The 23767-nt window shown below is 35.6% G+C and overlaps 1 protein-coding gene and 1 pseudogene across 2 annotated transcripts in view; both read left to right on the top strand.

Moving 5' to 3' along the window:
- The window catches only part of ATAD2 (ATPase family AAA domain containing 2), a 68511-nt gene that overhangs the window by 32864 nt on the left and 11880 nt on the right, over positions 1-23767 (top strand). For both annotated transcript variants that reach the window (XM_047074152.1, XM_047074151.1), the window contains exons 12-20: positions 5716-5890; positions 6725-6813; positions 13024-13183; positions 13922-14012; positions 14671-14985; positions 15364-15496; positions 15842-16028; positions 16758-16943; positions 23521-23656. In XM_047074152.1, the coding sequence (XP_046930108.1) occupies positions 5716-5890; positions 6725-6813; positions 13024-13183; positions 13922-14012; positions 14671-14985; positions 15364-15496; positions 15842-16028; positions 16758-16943; positions 23521-23656 (1472 nt within the window). The remainder of the gene's footprint in view (positions 1-5715; positions 5891-6724; positions 6814-13023; positions 13184-13921; positions 14013-14670; positions 14986-15363; positions 15497-15841; positions 16029-16757; positions 16944-23520; positions 23657-23767) is intronic.
- On the top strand, positions 394-796 carry LOC124507784 (phosphatidylinositol N-acetylglucosaminyltransferase subunit P-like; annotated as a pseudogene).

The following is a 23767-nucleotide window of genomic DNA, read 5'->3' as shown; positions in this document are numbered from 1 at the left end:
TCCTGAATCACCTGTATAGAAATGTTAATTTAAGTACACCTTTTTAGATTGGTAAGCTTTGTTACTTTTCCATTATAAAAGTTATGTAGCATACATCGATCACAGTTACACATTGGTGAATTAAAAACAATTTTTTTAACTAGAAAGATACTGATATTAAATAATAGCATTTGCTTTCTAGAAGAAGCATTGGAAGCACCTAGAGTAATTTAGTAAGTGGGAAGAGGGGTGCCATTGTGACTTAGCTTGTTCCTCAGTTTTCCCTCTTTAACCCCTTCTGCAGCTTCCTTGTTGGTGCTTGGACAGGGGACTCACCATTGAGGTGGCCAAGCTGTCAGGAGGGGCCTGAGTGGTCATTTCAGGGACCCAAGATTGTCTGAAGTCACCGTGAAAATGGTGGAAAATTCATCATTGCCATTGCCACAGAGAGTGATTTATGGCTTTTTTCTTTTCTTAAGCTCCCAATTTGGCTTCATACTATATTTTGTGTGGGCTTTTATTCCTGAATATCGAGTAAACTCCTTAGGTTTAACCTGTTGGCCTCAAAAATACAGGGCAGTCGCATTGCCTGTCTGCCTCCTCATTACTATAGTTATATACTCTTATTTAGAGTACCTCATGATATCATGAGTACCTCTCTCCACTCCATTCATACAATTATAAATAACTGTGCTAAAAATCAACAGCAGAACAAATACCAAGAAGAAGCTATCCCAGCATTAAATGCGGATATTCCTATTAGAGAAGTAAACCAAATGTTCTCCTTGCAGCCAAAGAACTTTATGCCAAAAACTGAATTGTATTTAGACTAACATCAAGCATTTATTGTAAGTTTTTGACATAGTAATTTTGACCATATTTTTCCTTTTACTGATACCTGATATTGAAATGTAAAAAAAAGTAAGTCAAGGGGCGCCTGGGTTGCTCAGTTTGTTGAGCATCTGACTCTTGATTTCAGCTTAGGTCATAATCTCACAGTTTCATGTGTTTGAGCCCCACATCAGGCTTTGTGCTGGCAGCATGGAGCCTGCCTGGGATTCTCTCTCTCCCTCTCTTTCTGCTCCTCCCCTGCTCTCCCTCCCTCTCAAAATAAATAAATAAACCTTAAAAAGTAAGTCCATAGGTCATGATCCCTCACTTCGGGGGTTCAGATCCCACATCATGTGCTGACATCACAGAGTCTGCTTGGGATTTTCTCTCTCTCTCCCTGTCTCTCTGCCCCTTCCATTCTCTTTCTCTGTCTCTCAAAATAAATAAACTTTAAAAAAAAAAGTAAGTCGAACTTCTCTTAGATTAAGTTCCATTAATATTATAAATGCTCTCAAATATTAGTTATTAATGGAATAAAATACTGCATTACTGTAAAAAAAAGTAATTTAGTAAATTTGAAAAAAACAACTCTCCCGATGTTTTCTCATTTCTCCTTCCTTACAACAAACATTTCCCCTTATAATAAATTTATAATTGTATTAACCTGCTGTTTTCATGTGGTTCTCTTTCTGTTTTAATAGCTGAATAATATACCATAATGTGGATGTATCATTTTTTAAATCAATTCTGCTATTGCTGACTATGTAGATTTTTTTTATTATTGTCACAAATGTTAATATGAATATCTCATTGCTTCCTCTTTGTATGAATCCTCAATTACCTCTTAAGATACAGCCTCACAAATAACATTGTTAGCTCAGTACACACATTCTTAAATTCTTTTCCTGCCTTCGTTTTTGTATGTTGAAATTTTCATTTATTTATTCCATTTGTTTGGTGTTTAAACAGTTGCTTTGTTTTTTTTCTCTCTGCATTTGATCATGTCAATTTCTTACTATTTTTTATATTTTATTCTTTTTTACTGTTTATTTTTGATACAGAGTGTATGTGTGCACATGCTCACAAGGGGTAGAGAGGGAGAGAGAATCTCAAGCAGGCTCCATGCTCAGCTCGAAGCCCAGTGGGAGATTTGATCTCACAACCGCAAGTTCACAACCTGAGCCAATGTCAATAGATGCTGAACCAACTGAGCCACCCAGGCACCCCTCTTTTATATTTTATTCTTAACTTCTAATAGATTTCATCCATCACGTGAAATTTTTCCCACCATTTCTGCTTTTTTGGAATCTTTTTTTTTTTTTTTTAATTTTTTTTTTTTTTAACGTTTATTTATTTTTTTTGAGACAGAGACAGAGCATGAACGGGGGAGGTTCAGAGAGAGAGGGAGACACAGAATCTGAAACAGGCTCCAGGCTCTGAGCAGTCAGCACAGAGCCTGACGCGGGGCTCGAACTCACATACCACGAGATCGTGACCTGAGCTGTAGTCGGACGCTTAACCGACTGAGCCACCCAGGTGCCCCCTGCTTTTCTGGAATCTTAATGTTTCTTTTCTTTCTTTTTTTAATTTATGTATTTATTTTTTTTTAACTTGTTTTGTTTTTTATTTTTTTTAATTTACATCCAAATTAGCATATAGTGCAACGATGATTTCAGGAGTAGATTCCTTAGTGCCCTTTACCCATTTAGCCCATCCCCCCTCCCACAACTCCTCCCATAACCCTCAGTTTGTTCTTCATATTTATGAGTCTCTTCTGTTTTGTCCCCCTCCCTGTTTTTATATTATTTTTCCCTTCCCTTATGTTCATCTGTTTTGTTTCTTAAGGTCCTCATGTGAGTGAAGTCCTGTGATTTTTGTCTTTCTCTGACTAATTTCTCTTAGCATAATACCCTCCAATTCCATCCACATAGTTGCAAATGGCAAGATTTCATTCTTTTTGATTGCCGAGTAATACTCCATTATATATATATACTACATCTTCTTTATCCATTCATCCATTGATGGGCATTTGGGCTCTTTCCATACTTTGGCTATTGTTGATAGTGCTGCTATAATCATGGGGGTGCATGTGTCCTTCAAAACAGCACACCTATATCCCTTGGATAAATACCTAGTAGTGCAATTGCTGGGTTGTAGGGTAGTTCTATTTTTAATTTTTTGAGGAACCTCCATCTTGTTTTCCAGAGTGGCTGCACCAGCTTGCATTGCCACCAACAATGCAAAAGAGATTCTCTTTCTCTGCATCCTCGCCAACATATGTTGTCTGAGTTGTTAATGTTAGCCATTCTGACAGGTGTAAGGTGGTATCTCATTGTGGTTTTGATTTGTATTTCCCTGATGATGAGTGATGGTGAGCATTTTTTCATGTGTCGGTTGGCCATCTGGATGTCTTCTTTGGAGAAATGTCTATTCATGTCTTTTGCCCATTTCTTCACTGGAATCTTTGTTTTTTGGGTGTTGAGTTGATCAGTTCTCTATAGATTTTGGATACTAACCCTTTATTTGATATGTCATTTGCAAATATCTTCTCTCATTTTGTCGGTTGCCTTTTAGTTTTGCTGATTGTTTCCTTTGCTGTGCAGAAGCTTTTTATTTTGATGAGGTCCCAGTAGTTCATTTTTGCTTTTGTTTCCCTTGCCTCTGGAGACGTTCGATAAGAAGTTGCTGCGGTCAAGATCAAAGAGACTTTTGCCTGCTTTCTCCGCAAGGATTTTGATGGCTTCTTGTCTTACATTGAGGTCTTTCATCCATTTTGAGTTTATTTTTGTGTGTGGTATAAGAAAGTGGTCCAGGTTCATTCTTCTGCATGTCGCTGTCCAGTTTTCCCAGCACCATTTGCTAAAGAGACTGTCTTTATTCCATTGGATATTCTTTTCCTGCTTTATCAAAGATTAGTTGGCCTTATGTTTGTGGGTCCGTTTCTGGGTTCTCTTTCTGTTCCATTGATCTGAGTGTCTGTTCTTGTGCCAGTACCATACTGTCTTGATGATTACAGCTTTGTAGTATAGCTTGAAGTCTGGAATTGTGATGCCTCCTGCTTTGGTTTTCTTTTTTAAGATTCCTTTGGCTATTCGGGGTCTTTTCTGATTCCATACAAATTTTAGGATTATTTGTTCTAGCTCTGTGAAGAATGCTGGTGTTATTTTGATAGGGATTGCATTGAATATGTAGATTGCTTTGGGTAGTATCGACATTTTAACAATATTTGTTCTTCCTATCCAGGAGTATGGAAATCTTTTTTCATTTTTTTGTGTCTTCAATTTCTTTCATAAGCTTTCTGTAGTTTTCAGTGTATAGATTTTTCACCTCATTGGTTAGATTTATTTCTAGGTATTTTATGGGTTTTGGTGTAACTGCAAATGGGATCAATTCCTTGATTTCTCTTTCTGTCGCTTCATTGTTGGTGTATTAGGAATGCAACTGATTTCTGTGCGTTGATTTTATATCCTGCACCTTTGCTGAATTCATGAATCAATTCTAGCAGTTTTTTTGTGAAATCTTTTGGGTTTTCCATATAGAGTATCATGTCATCTGCAAAGAGTGAAAGTTTGACCTCCTCCTGGCTGATTTGGATGCCTTTTATTTCTCTGGGTTGTCTGAGTGCAGAGGCTAAGACTTCCAATACTATGTTGAATAACAGTGGCGAAAGCGGACATCCCTGTCTTGTTCCTGACCTTAGGGGTAAAGCTGTCAGTTTTTCCCCATTGAGGATGATATTAGCATTGGGTCATTCATATATGGCTTTTATCCTTAGTGTTTCTTTTCAAGAGCAGTTATATGGTGATCTGAAATTGATTATTTCATGTTACTTTGGTAGCACTTAATCCATGACATGTTCTATTTCTATATACTTTTTACATTTCTAACAAGAATTATGAGTATAGAGGTGCCTGGGTGGGTCATTTAAGTGTCCAACTTTAGCTCAGATCATGATCTCACAGTTCACAAGTTTGGGCCCCATATCAGGCTCTGTGCTGACAGCTCAGAGCCTGGAGCCTGCTTCAGATTCTTTGTCTCCCTCTCTTTCTGCCCCTCCCCCACTACACTCTGTCTCTTTCTCTCAAAAATAAATACTAAAAATAAATGTTGAAAAAAGAGTTATGGATATAGCCCATTTTTTTAAGAATTCTGTTCTAAGAGCAATGAATAACTTTAGAAATAAATGAAAAATTATAGATTACCCCATGACAGTGATGTCACCAAGAATGATGTCAAATTATTTACATTGTCCTAATCTCTACCACCTAAACACCACAATTATTTCTTAAAGCTCTCTCTTTTTTACTTTACTTTCTCTTCTGTTCATTCCCAACGTGTTTTCTTGCACAACTTTTGGTGTTGTGTTACTGACGCTGAGACCAAAGGTTGTAGATGAAATGTATTCTTTCCCTTGATATGTCACAAAAGTAAACTATCAAGTCTTTTTAAGCTTGACTTCTATGCAAGATAAAGTAATATGATGGGCATGATGAATGACTAAAAGAAAATTTATTTTGGGGCACCTGGATGGCTCAGTTAAGTACTGACTCTTGATATTAGCTTGGGTCATAATTGAGCCCCATGTGGGGCTCTGTGCTGAGCATGGAGCTGGTTTGGGATTCTGTCCCTTTGCTCCTCCCCTGCTCACACACGTGCACGTGCTCTCTTAAAATAAATAAATAAATTTTTTAAAAAGAAAATGTTTCAAATAAAGGGTTTTATTTAGTTTCAGTATTAATTTTGTAGTATCAGTATTAATTTTCAGGTTTTAAGTTGTGCTTTGTGGATTGAAACAATAGTTGTCTTACTTTATTCACTAATTTGTATTCATGAAATTGGTTTCTAATTTAGTTTAAAGAGTTTACTTTTTAATGTAGTACTAAAATAACACTTATTCTTCTATAGAGGTTGTTTGTTTTATGGCCCACCTGGAACTGGAAAAACTATGGTTGCTAGAGCACTTGCCAATGAGTGCAGTCAAGGGGATAAAAGAGTAGCATTCTTCATGAGGAAAGGTGCTGATTGTCTGAGTAAATGGGTCGGAGAGTCTGAAAGACAGCTACGATTGCTATTTGATCAGGTATGATATTAAAATTTCGCTATATAGATCTGTAATCAATGCGGGTGTAAGTATGTAAGGATTAGATAGGTGTGGCATTTAATCACTTTTCAGAAAAATTAGACCAAATATTCTTTATTAAGATAATACTGACTTATGATAGTTTTATAGGAAGAAGAGAAAGGAATAATAAGATCTAAGTTCTTTGGAGTCTTATGTCTCATATCCAGAGAGAGGCTGGTAGTCTCATACTTAACAGTAGTGAGTTATGTCTCAGTATGTGAGTTGAAGATTAGTTCTGCCCTAGAGTAGCTTTCAATTTCATATCCCAGATTGTATTGACAGCACATTGTAAGATAATACATTCTGATCTACTAAGGCATATTGCTGCAGATGCTTTTAAATCTCTTTATAGAACACACTGAGTTTCTTTAACTTAACTGAAATAGACTTTAAAAAAAAAAATATGGCATCTTGCTAAGTGTTTTCCCATCCTGACATGGAGGAAGGCTATGTCATTGTCTTCTGTTCTTTGTCTTGTTTTAGCAGTTGATTTTAAATATATATTTTGTGTGTCCCAATAACTATAGCTATATGAAACCCAAGGTGTATGACCAGTGGAGTATGTATTTTGAATAATTCCAATGGAGAATGCAAAAAAATTAAATTGTTTGCATTATATTTTTGGATATGTAAGTTCTTAAGATATAGTTCTTAGATTTATGTTTAGATTTACAAATTAGAAATTAATTCTCCTAAGCAAGTTAGAATGAAAACAGATTAAAATGGTTCATATTAAGTCTATATATTTGAAGTTTTTCATATTAACATGCAACCACTGGACCTGCTTTCTAGGCTTATCAGATGCGCCCATCCATTATTTTTTTTGATGAAATTGATGGTCTGGCTCCTGTACGATCCAGCAGGCAAGATCAGATTCACAGGTAAAATTTGTTTAATAGCACTTCTGTCTTTCTTCCTGTATTCTGAGCTGTACTGATACTGCATAAGGGATAGAATATTAAAATAGTGAAAGATACTTCACAAACCAGCAGTTTCCTCTTCTTGGTAGAACCCCAATATATAGTACAAAAAGAAAAATGAACCTGTTCTGTATGGCAAGGTATTCACAAGCACAGTATTAAAATCTTGGTTACAGGTTTAATTCATGATACAAACTTAAATGTCCACTGGCTAGTGAGGTGTAAGGCAAATGAAATGAGTGAGGCAAGCCAGTAGTAAGAGTGGGACTATGGTTTGGAGTGTGGCTGAGCATCTAATCATAAGAGCATAGCCAGTTGTTTTTAGCCCAAACCTATTATTGAAGTGCAGAAGTTGACTCAGACTTGAAAAATAAATTTGCACTTTCTTAAATGTTATATTCAAATTTTTGTGTTAAATATCTTTTAAATGTTGCCAACTAATTCAGATCTTTTTAAGATACTGCTTTGGCCAAACAAAATATGTCTTAGTGCATGACTACTAGTTTGAGATTCGGTTATTAGCCCAACTTTTTAATTTTCAGAACGAGAGAATTGCATCCCCTCTATGATAAACTGACTGCCAAGGTGGGGGCACTTGTCCTTAGTGACACTGCCTCAATTTGAATCTAAATTTTAATCCTAGTTCATCTTCAGTTTTTCAGAACCCTCTTTTCAAATTGTCTCAAGTATTATCTGTAATTGCTTAATTAATTTTGGATACTCTAAAGCAAATGTTTACATGTCTTCATATATGCCAGTATTGTTTTTTATTATAAATAATATGAAGAGGAATAAGACCTAATAATGTGAGAAGTAGGTTTTTATTTTCTTAACAGCTAACAATATTTACTGTAGTCTGGTGGTCTTTGACTTGATACCATATACAATTTCATTTGTTGCTCTTAGTAAATCAAAATGTTAAGTGCTATGGTAAAAATAGTTGTGTCTGCAATAACTTACAGTAATCATACAGACTTTTTATATATGACAAATTTCATCAGCAGCCATATTGTATTCATTGTATTGGTAGGATCAAACATATTTAACAATACTACCATTACTTTGCAACCAAATAATTGAGTACTATGTTTTGGAATAGTTCTAAAAGGAATTAGAAATTTTAGCAACAAAAATTATAATTTGGGAAGCACATGCCTTCTCAAGTACATACATGTATTTAACTGAAGGATAGTTGACCTACAGTGTTACTAGTTTAAGGTGTAAAACATAATGATTCAGCAATTCTATATATTAAGCTATGCTCATACAAGGTAAGTGTAGTTGTCATCTGTCACCATACAGCATCATTACAATATTCACTATATTCCCAGTGCTACACTTTTCATTCTCATGACTTACTTTATAACTGTAAGTTTGTACCTCTTAATCTTCACCCATTCTGCCCACACCCCCAATCTCCCTTCCTCTGGCAATTACCAGTTTGTTCTATATTTATGGTTCTGTTTCTGTGGTGTTTATTTGTTTTGTTTTTAGATTCCACATATAACTGAAATAATTTGTTATTTGTCTTTGAATGACTTATTTCATTTAGTGTAACATCCTCTAGGTTGCCTCAGATGACAAGATCCCATTCTTTTTTATGGCTGATATTCCATTGTATACATATATAGCACATCGTCTTTACCCATCTATCAATTATTGATGGACAGTTAGGTTGCTTTCATATCTTGGCTATTGTAAATAATGCTGCAATAAACATAGAAGTACATGTATCTTTTCCAGGTAGCGTTTTTGTTTTGGGGGGGTAATAAACAGTAGTGGATTATATGGTATTTTTATTTTTAACTTATTGAAGAACCACCATCCTATTTTCTATAGTGGCTGTAACAATTTACATTCCCAGCAACAGTGCATGAGGGTCTTCTTTTCCCCACATCTTTACCAACACTTGTTATTTCTTGTCTTTTGATGTTACCATTCTGACAGATATAAGATGATACCTTATTGTGGTTTTGATTTTCATTTCCCTGATGGCTAGTTGAATATCTTTTCACATGTCTTTCGGCTATCTGTATGTCTTCTTTAGAAAAGTGTTTGCTCTTTCAAAGAATGTGCTCTGCCCATTTTTTAGATTATTTGGTTTTGTTTTGGGTTTTTTTTGTTTTTTTTTTTTTTTTGGTTTTGAGTTGTGTAAGTTCTTTATATATTTTGGATATTAATGCCTTACTGGATACATCATTTGTAGAGGTCTTCTCCCATTCAGTAGGTTGCCTTTTTGTTTTGTTGATACCTTCCTTTGCTTTGCAAAAGGTTTTTATTTTGATACAGTCCCAATAGTTTAACTTTGCTTTTGTTTCCTTTGTCTAAGAAGACACATCTAGAAAACTGTTGCTAATAAGGCCAGTGTCCAAGAGATTATTCCCTATGTTTTCTTTAAGAAGTTTTATGGTTTCTGGTCTCACATGTAGGTCTTTAATCCATTTTGAGTTTGTTTTTGTGAATTGTGTAAGAAAATGGTCCAGTTTGAAAGATTGCCAAAGCAATCCTGAGGAAGAGCAAAGGTGGAGGTATCACAATCCCGGATTTCAGGATATGCTACAAAACTATGGTAATCAGAACAGTATAGCACTGGCACAAAAAAATAGGTCAATAGAAAGGAGAGAGAGCCCATAAATAAACCCACACTTATATATGAGCAATTAATCTCTGATAAAAGCAGGCATATGCAGTGGGGATATTGTACACAATAATATAGACAGTGTCTTCAGTAAATGGTGTTGGGAAACTGGGTGGCTTATATATTGATATGAGAAACTTAATGTGCAATTTTTTAACCAAAGACTTAAAATATCTGAGCATAGGGGCGCCTGGGTGGCGCAGTCGGTTAAGCATCTGACTTCAGCCAGGTCACGATCTCTCGGTCCGGGAGTTCGAGCCCCGCGTCGGGCTCTGGGCTGATGATGGCTCAGAGCCTGGAGCCTGTTTCTGATTCTGTGTCTCCCTCTCTCTCTGCCCCTCCCCCGTTCATGCTCTGTCTCTCTCTGTCCCAAAAATAAATAAACGTTGAAAAAAAAATTAAAAAAAAAAAAAATATCTGAGCATAAACATTTTTGTTAAATTAAGCATTTTTAAAAGTTAGCACATTGAACATTATTAAACTGTAATTTTTATCTGTTAGTAATAATATTGAAAGAGAATACAAGGAAGTATGTGAATGCCGTAGAAAATATGATTTTTAGCTTAAGAAAGGATATAAATATAAAATAAATTAAAACCCTAAAATATTTACTTTGAATTGGGAGTATCAATATGAATTCATGATGATTGATTTTTTTTTTTTTTTACTTTTAACTTTATTTATTTTGAGAGTGAGTAAGAGTGGGAGGGGGCAGAGAGAGGGGGAAAGAGAGAAAATCCCAAGCAGGCTGTGCACTGTCAGCTTGAACTCATGAACCACGAGATCATGTTCTGAGCCAAAGTCAGACGCTTAACTGACTGAGCCGCCCAGGTGCCTCTCAGGATGAATTTTTTTAAGAAAAAATAGTTTCTAGCTCTGGACACTTAAAAATGCCTAGGAGTTACTACAACCCAGTAGCAGTTCACACCCCTGGCACCCAAAATGTGGTACTAGCACTTAGAGGAGAGATGGTGGATAATAGAAATGAGTTTGGAAATAAGCAAGACTAGCCTGGAATATCTTGTAATGCCTGGAAGCAAAGAAGCAATTGAAAACTACTAGGGTCATAACAGAATGACATAGTCAGTTTTGAAAGTTTCAATTGGCCAAGATGGGATAATTCGAGAATCAAAAATAATAATGACTATAGGGGCGCCTGGGTGGCTCAGTCGGTTAGTGTCTGACTTCGGCTCAGGTCATGATCTCACAGTCTGTGAGTTCGAGCCCCACGTCAGGCTTTGTACTGACCGCTCAGAGCCTAGAGACTGCTTTGGATTCTGTGTCTCCCTCTCTCTCTGCCCCTCCCCTGCTCATGCTCTGTCTTAAAAATAAATAAAAACATCGAAAGAAATTTTTTTAAAAAATAATAATGCTTATAATAGAGTGAAAAGCATCAAATACATAAAAACTGTCAGTTTTTAATGATCTTTTTTTAAAAAATAAAAATTGGTCACTCCAAAGGGTGCTAAAACAGTGACTCATTACTCTGAAAATTGATAAAAAAAATGAATCAGGCATTTCTTTTTCCTGTCCTGTAACTATGATTCATGCCATGATTGAGAGTAATTGATGAAGTAACATTGTTCTTTATAGGGAAATCATAGGTAATAAATACAGAGGAAATTATTGAAATAGAAAATCACCATTTTGCAACCCCTTATGACGTAGTAGATCTAGCCATGTGGTTTTCAACTGAGAGTAGATTTTGCCCCCCATGGGACAAATGTCTGGAGACATTTTTGATTGTGACAAATTGGAGGAGGTGAGTGATGTATCACTGGCATCTAGTGGGTGAAAACTACAGATGTTGTTAAACATTCTACAGTGCCAAGGACAGCTCTGTACAACAGATAATTACCTGACCCAAATGCCATTTGTGCCAAGATTGAGAAACCTTGATCTAAGCAATAATTGTAAGTGGCTACAAAAACAGTAAAGTAACAAGGTTGATGGCGAAGTTTAGGATGAATGTAGTAAGCTGATAACCCCTCATGTAAACCCAATCCCCTGATGTTAAATGAGAAACTGGTATTATGTACCTGCTGAGTATACAATAGGAAGTACGTGGAATACTCCTATCATATATGCTATCCTAAGTAGTTTAACCTGCATCTGTTAAGCTTCTAGATCTAACTGCCAGTTTGTAGGAAATATGAACGATATAGGACAAGTTAATGACCCTATCAGGAAACAAGTTAGCCTAATCCAGAATGTGGGAAGGAAATTTTACAAGGCAAAGACCCAGTTTCTTCCAACAAATAAAAGGCATGAAGGCAAAAAAAGAAGGTTCAATGGGGACTGTTAAGGAATTGAGGGACATTTGACCCCAAGGTGTGTGGATCTTGGCTTAAAAACATCAAATGTAGAAAAGATATTTTGAAACAATTAGGAAAATTAAATATTAGGTGATATTAAGGAATTATTGTCATTTCCATTGGTGTCCTGGTACTGTGGGATTTTTTAAAAGTCCTTATCTTAGAAATAAATACATGAAGTATTTAATATGAAATATTTATGGATTAAATGATCTGTGGAAAGTTTTTGGGGTTTTCTTTAGAATCTGTTGGATGGAGGGGCGCCTGGGTGGCGCAGTCGGTTAAGCGTCTGACTTCAGCCAGGTCACGATCTCGCGGTCCGTGAGTTCGAGCCCCGCGTCAGGCTGATGGCTCAGAGCCTGGAACCTGTTTCCGATTCTGTGTCTCCTTCTCTCTCTGCCCCTCCCCCGTTCATGCTCTGTCTCTCTCTCTCCCAAAAATAAATAAACGTTGAAAAAAAAAAAATTTAAAATCTGTTGGATGGAGAAAAACACAATTGGGTGAAGTCATAAAAAAGCGACACTGATAACTTTTTTTTAATTCTTATTTATTTTTGAGAGAGAAAAAGTGTGAGCAGGGGAGGGGCAGAGAGAAAGGGAGACGCAGAATCTGAAGCAGGCCCCAGGCTCTGAGCTGTCAGTACAGAGCCTGATGCCGGGCTCAAACCCACAAGCCGTAAGATCATGACCTGAGCCAAACTTGGACGCTTAACCAACTGAGCCACCCAGGCACCCTGAAAGGACATTAATAATTATTAAAAAGGGGTGATGAAGATGTGGAGATTGTTTTACTATTCTCTCTCCATAATTAAAATGTAATTAAAGTTCTTTTTCTTTCAATGCTTTATGTATATTCTATTTTATTTGGGCATTCTTTGTTGATAATGTATATACAATGGACCACTTTTTAGATACAGTTTATCTAGTATTTTTTTTTTGAAGTATCCTTTTTGAGGAACTCTTAAGTTCCTATGTGAAGTTACGCTTTATGAAATGTCTTCCATTAGTGGCATTCTAAAAACCATTTATGTTTTTCATTGATTTTAACCTCTACATGCCATTTAGTATGTTATTTTACAAGGTTTTTAAATCTGTGGGAAGTAATGGCATGCTCTGAGAATATGTGTTCACATGTTTAATGTATTAAGTCTTAGCACAAGAAGGAATAATATATTCAGCATCATATGTTTAATCTCTTGTCGTTTATTTTTACATTTAGTTCCATTGTTTCCACCTTGCTAGCTCTTATGGATGGATTGGACAGCAGAGGAGAAATTGTGGTCATTGGTGCTACCAACAGACTGGATTCTATCGATCCTGCTTTGCGAAGGCCTGGTCGCTTTGACAGAGAATTCCTTTTCAGCCTACCTGACAAAGATGTAGGAATTTAACATTATTCAGAATTTGACAGACTATGTTGCTCTTATCATAGGAAATCTTGGCACAGTGAAAATTTGAAGTTTGAGTTTTGTATGTTCTGAAGCAAAGTCAAATGTGATTAACATCCAAAGAGGTAATGTATGTATTCTTAGGGAGGTTTTATTTTATTTAAAGAAAAGAATATGGATTTTTTTAATTTTTTTTTTCTAATTAAAATAATGCCCCCCTAAATGTACTTTTACATTTTTCTCAATTTGAGCATAGCCTTTGAATGTTACCATATGACTTTATTTTGCTTCAGAGCATGTAGCCTAATAATGAACAGTTAATCCTTAGTCAATTTATTAGCCTTGACTTTTGCATGGACACTACCATACAATCCTACCTAGTTGTTTTAAAGCCACTTAATCTCTTGAGAACCAAGGAGGAAAACATGAGTAGTGCTGTCAGTACTCTTAAACAATTCTTAATATAGACCAGAATGAACAATAGTTCCATCATTAATTTTTCTCATTCACATTTATGATGCCTAGAACTTAAGCACTAGAAGTACGAATCTTCTTTAACATAAATTCTTTAAATGCTTACAAATGCATCTTTTTCTTTTTACTTTTACTGTTTTTTGTTATAGTAGGTATTGATTTCTTTATGATTTTTAGATAAAACTTTTAAATTGAAATTATTCAAATCTGAATAGCGCCTTATTATAAAAAAATTAAAATTGTTCTTATTTACAGGCTCGAAAAGAAATTCTTAAGATTCATACAAGAGATTGGAATCCTAAACCACTGGACATATTTCTAGAAGAACTAGCAGAAAACTGTGTTGGTAAACATTGCTTTAGGCATTAAAAGATAAAATGCATGCATTTCAGAAATTAAGTTGTAGTCTTGGGCAAGGTTATGTTTAAAGCAATACAGATTTTGTTTGTTTCTGGTCTCTTATTTGTGGCATGTTTTCTTTAAAAATCCTGGATATTAAATAGAGATATTTGATGAATTGGCTATTGGGGAATTTGAGAGCAATGTTAGACAATAATAATAATAGCTATCTTTTGCTGTTTACATTTTCTAGTCATTCTGTTAAGCATTTTATATATGTTATTTCGAGAAATTCTCACATCAGTCCTGCAGGTAGCATTATCCCCAATTTACAGATGTAGAAATGGCTGAAAGAGCATAAATGATTCTCCAAAGATCATATGTGCAGTAAATGAAAAACTGGAGTTTGAACTTAGTTTGTCATTTTAAAACTCTTGTTCTTGACTGCTGTGCTCCATTTAGTGTTTGTACATTTCACTTGCAAAAGTTGATTGATTTGTTGATGGTTATTAACCGTTACAAGTTTACTGAGTGGATGAGAGATTTTATCCTTACTCTGAATATTTTACTGTATTTCTATGTTGAGTTTTAATTTTCTTTTAACCATAGTCATGCTCATAGGGTGATGATTTACTTTAAAACATTTTTTTGGTTGCCTTGGATAGGATACTGTGGTGCAGATATTAAGTCAATATGCTCTGAGGCCGCTTTATGTGCTCTGCGTCGACGCTACCCACAAATTTATACCACTAGTGAGAAACTACAGTTGGATCTCTCTTCAATTAACATCTCAGCTAAGGATTTTGAGGTAGCCATGCAAAAGATGATACCAGCTGCCCAAAGAGCTGTGACATCACCTGGGCAGGCATTATCCACTGTTGTGAAACCACTCCTACAAAGTACCGTTCACCAGATCTTAGAAGCCCTGCAGAGAGTATTTCCACATGCAGAAATCAGAACAAATAAAGCTTTAGACTCAGGTATGATATTTGATCGGCCATTTAATAATCAGGAAAACTAAATGTTTTATACATCCCAGAAATGTTTTGTGGTTGGTTTTTTTGTGTGGCTTTTTTTTTTGGTTTTTTTTTGGTTTTTTTTTGGAAAACAGCCTCTTGAAAGGAATTTAGTCCTGCCTTGCCTGGATGTTTGAAGGAAACTTACTTCAAAGATTGCCCTTAATTCTGTTTGAATTTGAAGTGCATTTATATTTGTTATTCATATCTACACAAATGTTTTTGATTCTTAAATTTTGTTGTACATTTCATGGACATTGATTTGCTAACTAATGCATTACATAAACGTTTGCTTTTTGCAATCCAGAAAAGTTACTAATGTACAATTTTTTTGTTTTGTAGATATTTCTTGTCCTCTGCTAGAAAGTGACTTGGCATACAGTGATGATGATGTTCCATCCGTATATGAAAATGGGCTTTCTCAAAAATCCTTTAATAAGGCAAAAGAAAATTTTAATTTTCTTCATTTGAATAGGTATATTTCCCTTGCAAATGAATATATATAATTTCTTGTGTGTAAATTCCTAAAAACTAAAAGATGGTGGTTGAAAATATAAGAATGCTAACTGATCTTCTTTTTTTAAGTTAAAATATCAAAAATTTTTTGGTATTACAGTTGTCACCATAATAGAAATTACACTGTATAAAGTAGTACTAAAATCTGTGGAGGTTGATATTTTCCAAAGACCACTTGAACTATACTGTTATAGATTGGCCAGCCATATAGTCAAAAATTTTGCCTTAAGAAAGTTAAAAATTGGTAATTTAGGAGGAAAATTTTAACTTTTGCTTTTTCTAAAATACAGCTAATTTCTTTCAGAAATGCATGTTATCAACCTATGTCTTTTCGACCAAGAATATTGATAGTGGGAGAGCCAGGATTTGGGCAAGGTTCTCATTTGGCACCAGCTGTCATCCACGCTTTGGAAAAATTTGCAGTATATACCTTAGACATTCCTGTTCTTTTTGGAGTCAGCGCTACATCTCCTGAAGAAACGTGTGCCCAGGTAATTCATTATTGCCCAGACAAGTAAGCTGTTAAGAGAAGCAGTCTTCCAGAGACACAGTCTAGAATTGCTTATCCGTTTTGAACTTTTTTTTTCTCTTTCTGATTTCTACCTTCAGGTTTATGAAATAGAACTATATGTAATTGCTTAGTCATTAAAGAGTATGGGTTTAAATCACATTTCTACCATTTAATATCTGTGTGACCTAGGAAAGTTATTAGATCTCTGCCTTGTTTCCCCCATTTGCAAAATGGAGATAATAATAGTATTTACCTTGTATGGCTGCTGTGAGGATTAAGTGGGTAGAGTATTTAAAACAGTGACTGCTGCATGGTAGGCACTCAGATATTCTGCTGCTTCTGTTTTTGCTATCTTTATATTAAAATTTTTCAAATTTAAGTTTTCTATTTTTGCATTTAACAGAAGTCTTCTAGATGTATTAAGCTGTTTTCTTCCTAATTGCTTAAAGCAATTATGTTTTCCTAAAAATAAGACTTTTAATACTCTGATTTCTCTTCATATCGCATAAATCTTTTGCCTCTTACTAGAACTTTACAAGACTTTTACAAAACATTTAAAAATAAGACCGAAACGGGAAAGCATTTTAAAATCTTGAGGGTTTTATATAATAATTCTGGGAAGTTAAACATTGTTCCAGACCAATAAAAAGCGAGTATTACTAACATACTAACTCTTTAACTGAATATAATTTTTTTCCCTCTCTACTAGATGATTCGTGAAGCTAAGAGAACAGCACCAAGTATAGTATATGTTCCTCATATCCACTTGTGGTGGGAAATAGTTGGACCAACACTGAAAGCCACATTTATTACATTGTTACAGAATATTCCTTCATTTGCTCCAGTTTTACTACTTGCAACTTCTGACAAACCCCATTCTGCTCTGCCAGAAGAGGTAATTTGTAGAGGAGAAAGTCACTGTACATATGATATATGGGCTTGTTGGGAAGGATGGTGGGTGTATTTATATGTGTGTATAGTAAGGCTGCATTATAAATCTTTTTCTCTTCCAAAAACGGGGTTATATGATGCATGCTATTCTGCAACTTGCCATATATACGTGTATGTGTGTGTGTATACACACACACTTTTTTTTTTTTTAATACACAGTCTCATTCCTTTTAAAAGCAGCATGGCTTTTTCCATTGTCTTGATGTACCCAAATTTATCCAGATTCTTGTTCATAGGTATTTTGGTTGTTTTTTAGTTTTTGTTTCTATTGAACTGTTAGAATGAGCGTCCTTGGGCTTTTTTTTTTTTTTTTTTTTTTTTTTTTTTTTTTTTTTAATGTTTATTTTGAGAGAGAGAGTATAAGCAGGGGAGGGTCGGAGAGAGAGAATCCCAAGCAGGGACAAGTCTTGATCTCATGAACCATGAGATCATGACCTGAGCCAAAGTCAAGAGTCAGACACTTAAATGACTAAGCCACCCAGGTGCCCCTGAGCTTATTTTGTATGAGCATTACTATGTGGATTTTTCTAGCATCCATTCCTAAAAGTGGAATAACTGTAGCTTAGTTGAAGAGTATGCACATTTAGAATTTTTGTTTGTACCAAATTACTGTATTTTCAAGTTAGTGCCTGTTTAGACAACTACCATGGACAAAAGTTCATGCTTTTTCTGCCTGAAATACTCTTCTAGATATTTGCCTGGTGTGATCCTTTATTTTTCGCAGGTCTCTGCCCAGGTGTCACCTCAGAGTGGCCTTCCCTGATCAGTTTCTCAATTATAGTGATCAGCTCCTCTGCCCATCACTCTCTTTTCCCTTACTGTATTTTGTTTTTATCACTGCTTGCCATTAAATATTTATGTTTGCCTCTCTGTCTCCTAGTGAAATGTAAAATACATGAAGAGACTTTTTTTTCCACCTTTCAATTCTCAGAGTACATAATAAGTATATTGTAGGCTTCTCTGTGGTTTGTTTTGTTTTTAATGACTGAATTTAATGAGTTTTCCATATCTTTGACAAAATTGGTTTGCATATTTTAGAACGTGAGTAGGAAGATAAATTCAAATATTTTATTAAAGAGATATTTATTGAGTGCTTATTCTGTGTCAGGCATAGTTCTGGGTAATGGAGTATAGCATTGAAAAATACAAAAATTTCTCTATCTTCCTAGGGCTCACACACACCTTAGTTGAGAAAGTAAAAATAAATAGATAAAATGTATAATATTAACCTATTGCTATGGAGAAAAATTTAGCTAAGCAATGCCAAGAGAGTGTGGTAGGGTCACAGTGTTAAATAAATAGTCTTAAGTAAGGCCTAAGAAGATGACTTTTGAGCAAAGACCTAAAAGGTAAAATAGTAACCCATTTGGGGTATCTGAGGGACAAAGGTTCTTGGCAGAAGAAAAGCAAGTGCAAAGACCCTGAGGCAAAAGTGTGTTTGATGTGTTAGAAAAATAGCTTAAGAAGACCAGGGTGGCTAGAGCCAAGTGAGTGGAGAGCAGAGTAGAAGGAAATGAGATTGAGTTATCCGAGGACAAGAATGATGTCCCTGATGGCCCTGTTTTAATAGTTAATTGTGAGGTATTCAGCTGGAATTTGAGCAAGCTGGGAAACATATTAAGTGTATGTTATAGACTCTTAATGGCTTCTAGTTTAGTTAATTTAGTTCTGGACTCTTCCTTTATACTTGATCTTTTATGTGGATATTCCACTTTTGGTGAAACACTTTCTTTACTATTCAGTTTGTTAGCTCTGATTCCTAAAAAATCAACTTATTTTGAGAGGCTTCCATTTCTTTATCTGTTTTCTGAGTGCTATCTAGAACCTGTCAAGTCTGTTTTCATCATGACAACTCTTTGTGTATTCGAATGCTCTATTATGTTTATTTGCATCTCCCCACTCTGACTCAAACTTCTTCACACTAAACATTTCTTCTGTGATAACAGTATATTCCTTAGGGTTGTTAATACAGTAGAAGTTTATTTCTCACTCGCTTAACTATACTATGCAGGTGACTACATTCAGGTCTTAGCCTCCTCCCATGTAGTCATTCCAGACATTCAGGCTGAGGGAACTTTCTCAGTTTCATCACGTGACTTTGCAGCCTGCTTTTACTCCACCCCACTGAAAGGAGTGGCCCATTTATGTGCCTGATTCGAGAGATATGTATCATTTTCTCTCCCATTCCATTGGCTGAACCTCACATGGCTGTACCTAACAGCAAGGGAGACTAGGAAGTATGACAGAGCAGTGTGCCTAAGAAGAAGAGGACATGGGCCTGATAATAGGCTCTGCCACACATCACATATTTTTAGTTTCTTCAGAATTCTGACACTCTCCTGAATGTCTTTATATTCCTTTGAAAAGCTGTACCCAGAATGAAGTACTCTAGCAGTGTTCTGCTTAACAAAGTAAAGAAGAATTACTATTTAGTAGCCACATTATACCATTGGCTTATTGTACTCACTGTCAGTTAAAACATTGTTAATCATTTTGAAATTTGAAAGATAATTTTATACTCTTGATAACAAGACAAAATAGCTGAGCATTCTTAATATGGATGTAGGGAGGTTGAAAATCTGCAGTCCGTTTAATCTGAGATAACTTTGTCAAGAATGTGGGAATTCTGCACTTAAAGATCTTTCTTTGAAGAATAGCTTCTCTGTTTTTTGGGGGTAATATTTCTTAAGCATATAATTGTAAACTGAGTAAAGCATCCCAGTATCACACTGCATGGTAGGGTGGAGTGGGCACAGGACCATGGATTGCTTATTTTAAAAAATGAATAATGTAATTTATATGGCTATAAATAAGCAAGTCCACTTTGAGCCTTATATAGTTTTTAGTGGTTCATTGATACTGTCTGTATAGCATTGGGCTATATAATAAATGAGAACACTGTGTACCATTTTTAGCTACATTGGAGCTTGTCCATCTCAGAATTGTAGTCAGAGTACCTATATCCATGAGCACTAGTGAACCCTTAACAATTTAGCAGCATGGGAAAAATGAGAAAGAATGTTCTGAATAGATTAGCAACTTTCACGAACCCATGAAAGAACAGTGGGGATTAGATTGATGAGGGTTACCACAGTTCAAAGCATGTGCATGAGAGGACTGCTTTCCAAGATGGGAATGGTTTCTAGCGCTGAGGCAATGCTGGAAAGGAATTGAAAGAGCCCTTGGACAACTTTGAGTTAATTGGTTTTCTTCACTTCTGGCCATAGCAGACAGAAGTCAGCAAAGCTGTTCATCCTCAGCTAGAGCAGTGAGGTTGGGCCCAAAGACTACTGTGTCAGAACAGTGACTATCTGTGGCTGATCAGGAGGAATGGGAAAACCCTGTGCTCAGAAAGCAAATTACAGGTAAATTTTATTTCTAGTATAGGCTAGCTTCTTCATATAATCACTGGGAGTAGAAGCTAGAATAGCTTGACAGCTATGGACAGTCAAGAATTCAAAGGCAGGCAAAGAGGAGCTTATAAATAAGCATTTGAGAAGGACAGCTCAATGAATAATCATATCCATGTATCACCAACAGACTGTTGTAGAAAAGAACCAAATGGAGATGTTATAAATGAAGTAACTCCCCGCACCCCCAAGTAAAAACTCTGTGAGGCTTTTGAAAAAGAGCAGACACAGATAAAGAGTGAATTAGCAAGATGGGAGATTGTGACACCGGGAATTCTTACCCTATCTGATACAAAAGGACAGAGATTTGAAAAATCAGGAAAAAAAGTTAGAATACAGGAGATCAATTCAGGTCTAACACCTGTTTAATGGGCTTTATGATAGGGAAGGGAAAGTAAATGTAGAAGAGAAAATGTAAGTACAGAGGAAAATTTTTAAATCTTCTGAGAGAAAAAATACTACTAGAAAGGACTAAAAATCAAATTGCTTCTACCTTCTCATTGGTAACACTAGCTACTAAGGAGACAACTGAGCTATAGTTTCAAAGTTTTGAAAGAAAATAATTTTAAACCTTAATTTCCTTCCCAACAAAGTTAGCATTTGAATGAGAGAGCAAAACAAAGATATTTTTGAATATGCAGTGCCTAAGAAACTATGACCAATGACTCAAACCCTTGATTGAAAGAATTATTAAAGGATTATTTCTCTTGGATTTTTATTTTGTGGAAGTGGCATATAAGAAGCAGTGAACAAAGAAAACAGTAAAACTTATTGTCACAAAATTGTGATAGAAAAAATTTTTTAAGGAATGTGAAACTAAATCTAAGTTGGTCTTAGTCTGAACTTGATAATGGCAAGAAGGATATAGCAATGGAGAATAAGGAAATAAAAGCACATTCAGATTTTTGTCTGATATCTAGATATTGATTAACCTTACAGTTTTCTAGAAAAAAGAAACTTAGGTATTTCTGTTAACAGTTATAACAATAAAAAATAGAAATACAGCATATAACTTACAAGCCATGAGAGAGGGGGAAAGGGTACAAATTCCAACAAAATAGGTGGATTCTAAAATTCAATAGAGAAGGAATAAGTGCTTGAATTTCCAAGAAAATGTTGAAAAACCAATGAGGAGCTTCTAAGACCATCAAATATTAAAGCATACCACAAAATTAAAAATTAAAACTGTGGAATTCGGGCCAGCATGGGCAAATTAATGTAATATAGTCCACTGGTAGACTCTTGTTTGCATAATAATTTAGTAAATGAATTAACAAAAATAGAGACCTTTCATAAATGACGTTGGGACAACAGGAGGAAAGTTTCATATAACATACTAGGAACATTTTCATAAATATGGAAGCGTGGAAGACCCTGCGAATCAGGTCATGCAAAAGCTATGAATGTAAACTTCTAGATGTCAAAGATACACAAAACAAAGTGCATAAGCATCGCACAAGGAATAAATATTATTCTCTAATAATACTGGAAAGGGTTGAGAGATTGGCTAGAAACATCCTTTGGGGATCTCTTTTGCCCTTTTTTTTGGCAGTAAAATATGCAGTGTACTTTGTCACTGAACTGTACACTAGTGCCTTTTAAGTGTGCAGTTCAGTGACAAAGTACATTGCATTAAGTACATTCCATTTCCAGAATGTTTTCATCATCCCAAACAGAAACTCTATACCCAGTAACCAGTTACTCCCCATATCCTCCTTTCCCAAACCCCCCCAGTAACTCCTGTTATAATAACTTTCTGTCTCTATGAATTTACCTATTCTACATATCTGTGTAAGTGGAATAATATGGTATTTGTCCTTTTGTGACTGGCTTATTTCACTTAGCATGTTTTCAGATTTTATCCATGTTGTAGTGTGCATTAAAATTTCACTCCCTTTTGGGGCACCTGGGTGGCTCAGCCAGTTAAGTGTCCGACTTTGGCCCGAGTCATGATCTCTTGGTTTGTGGGTTCAAGCCTTGCGTCGGGCTCTCTCCTGACAGCTTAGAGCCTGGAGCCTGCTTCAGATTCTGTGTCTTTCTCTCTCTCTGCCCCTCTCCTGCTCATACTCTGTCTCTCAAAAATAAATAAACGTTAAAAGAGATTTTTTAAATTCCACTCCTTTTTAAGGCTTAGTAATATGCCATTGTATTTATGTATCACATTTTTATCCATTCATCTGATGATGAACATTTGGATTGTCTCTACTTTTTGCCTACTATGAATAAGCCCGCTATGATTATTGGTATACAAGGATCAGGTTGCGTGGTGGTTTTTTTACCCCCAATTCTTCTGTACTGGATTATGTGGTAACTCCGTGTTTTCCACAATGGCTGCACCATTTTAACATTCATACCAGCACAGAGGTTCTAATTTCTCCACATCCTCACTAGCACTTGTTAATTTCTAGCCTTTATTATTTTTTTTTTATTATTATTTGTAAGTACTCTCTACACCCAACATGGGGCTCGAACTCACAACCCCAAGATCAAGAGTTGCATACTCCACTGACTGAGCCAGCCAGGTCCCACTAGCCTTTTTTTTTTCAATTTTTTTAAAAATTCATTTCTTTTGAGAGCGAGAAAGAGCGCACATGCGCAGACGAAGAGGGGGAGAGAGAATCCCAAACAGGTTCCGTGCTGTTAGCACAGAACCCGACATGGGACTCAAATTCACAAACTGAGATCGTGACCTGAGCCAAAATCAAGAGTCCACATGACACTGAACTGACTGAGCCACCCAGATACCGTATGCAAAGTTATAGCCTTTATTTTTACTGAACAACCACTCCTTCTCCTATCTCACTTTGGGTTGTGAAAGTGAATTAATTGATCTCAACAAAACCCTGGAAATAAAACATTGCCATGTCAGTTACCATGTGAACTTCAGAGTCTTGAGTTTTAAAGAAGATCCCATATTTTTTAGTTGCTAATCTGTGCATACACGATTTATATGTAACTCCAGCATATGTAAAAGATCTGTTTTAAAAACATCTCTTTATTGCATAGTTCAGGTTATTAAAAATATGTGTATAATAACCTACTGTTGCATTGATTAATACATACACAGTATTGTGTATTCACATATATAATGCATGTATTTTCTCTTTTAAGGTGCAAGAATTATTTATCCGTGATTATGGAGAAATTTTTAATGTCCAGTTACCTGGTAAAGAAGAACGGACAAAATTTTTTGAAGATTTAATTCTAAAGCAAGCTGCTAAGCCTCCTGTATCAAAAAAGAAAGCAGGTTAGTTTCTCTGTCAAAGTTTAATATATAATAATTCCGAGACAGTGGGAATAAAATATTAATAGCATCGTCATCTTCTAACACAAACTCAAAACCCCAGTCATTAGGTTG

Source organism: Lynx rufus, unplaced genomic scaffold (assembly GCF_022079265.1).
Source record: "Lynx rufus isolate CCGP_SWC_20201006 ecotype Redwood Valley unplaced genomic scaffold, mLynRuf1.p SCAF_12, whole genome shotgun sequence".
Taxonomy (NCBI): Eukaryota; Metazoa; Chordata; class Mammalia; order Carnivora; family Felidae; genus Lynx; species Lynx rufus.
Note: the sequence above shows the minus strand (reverse complement) of the source record. Positions and strands in the feature narration are given on the sequence as shown.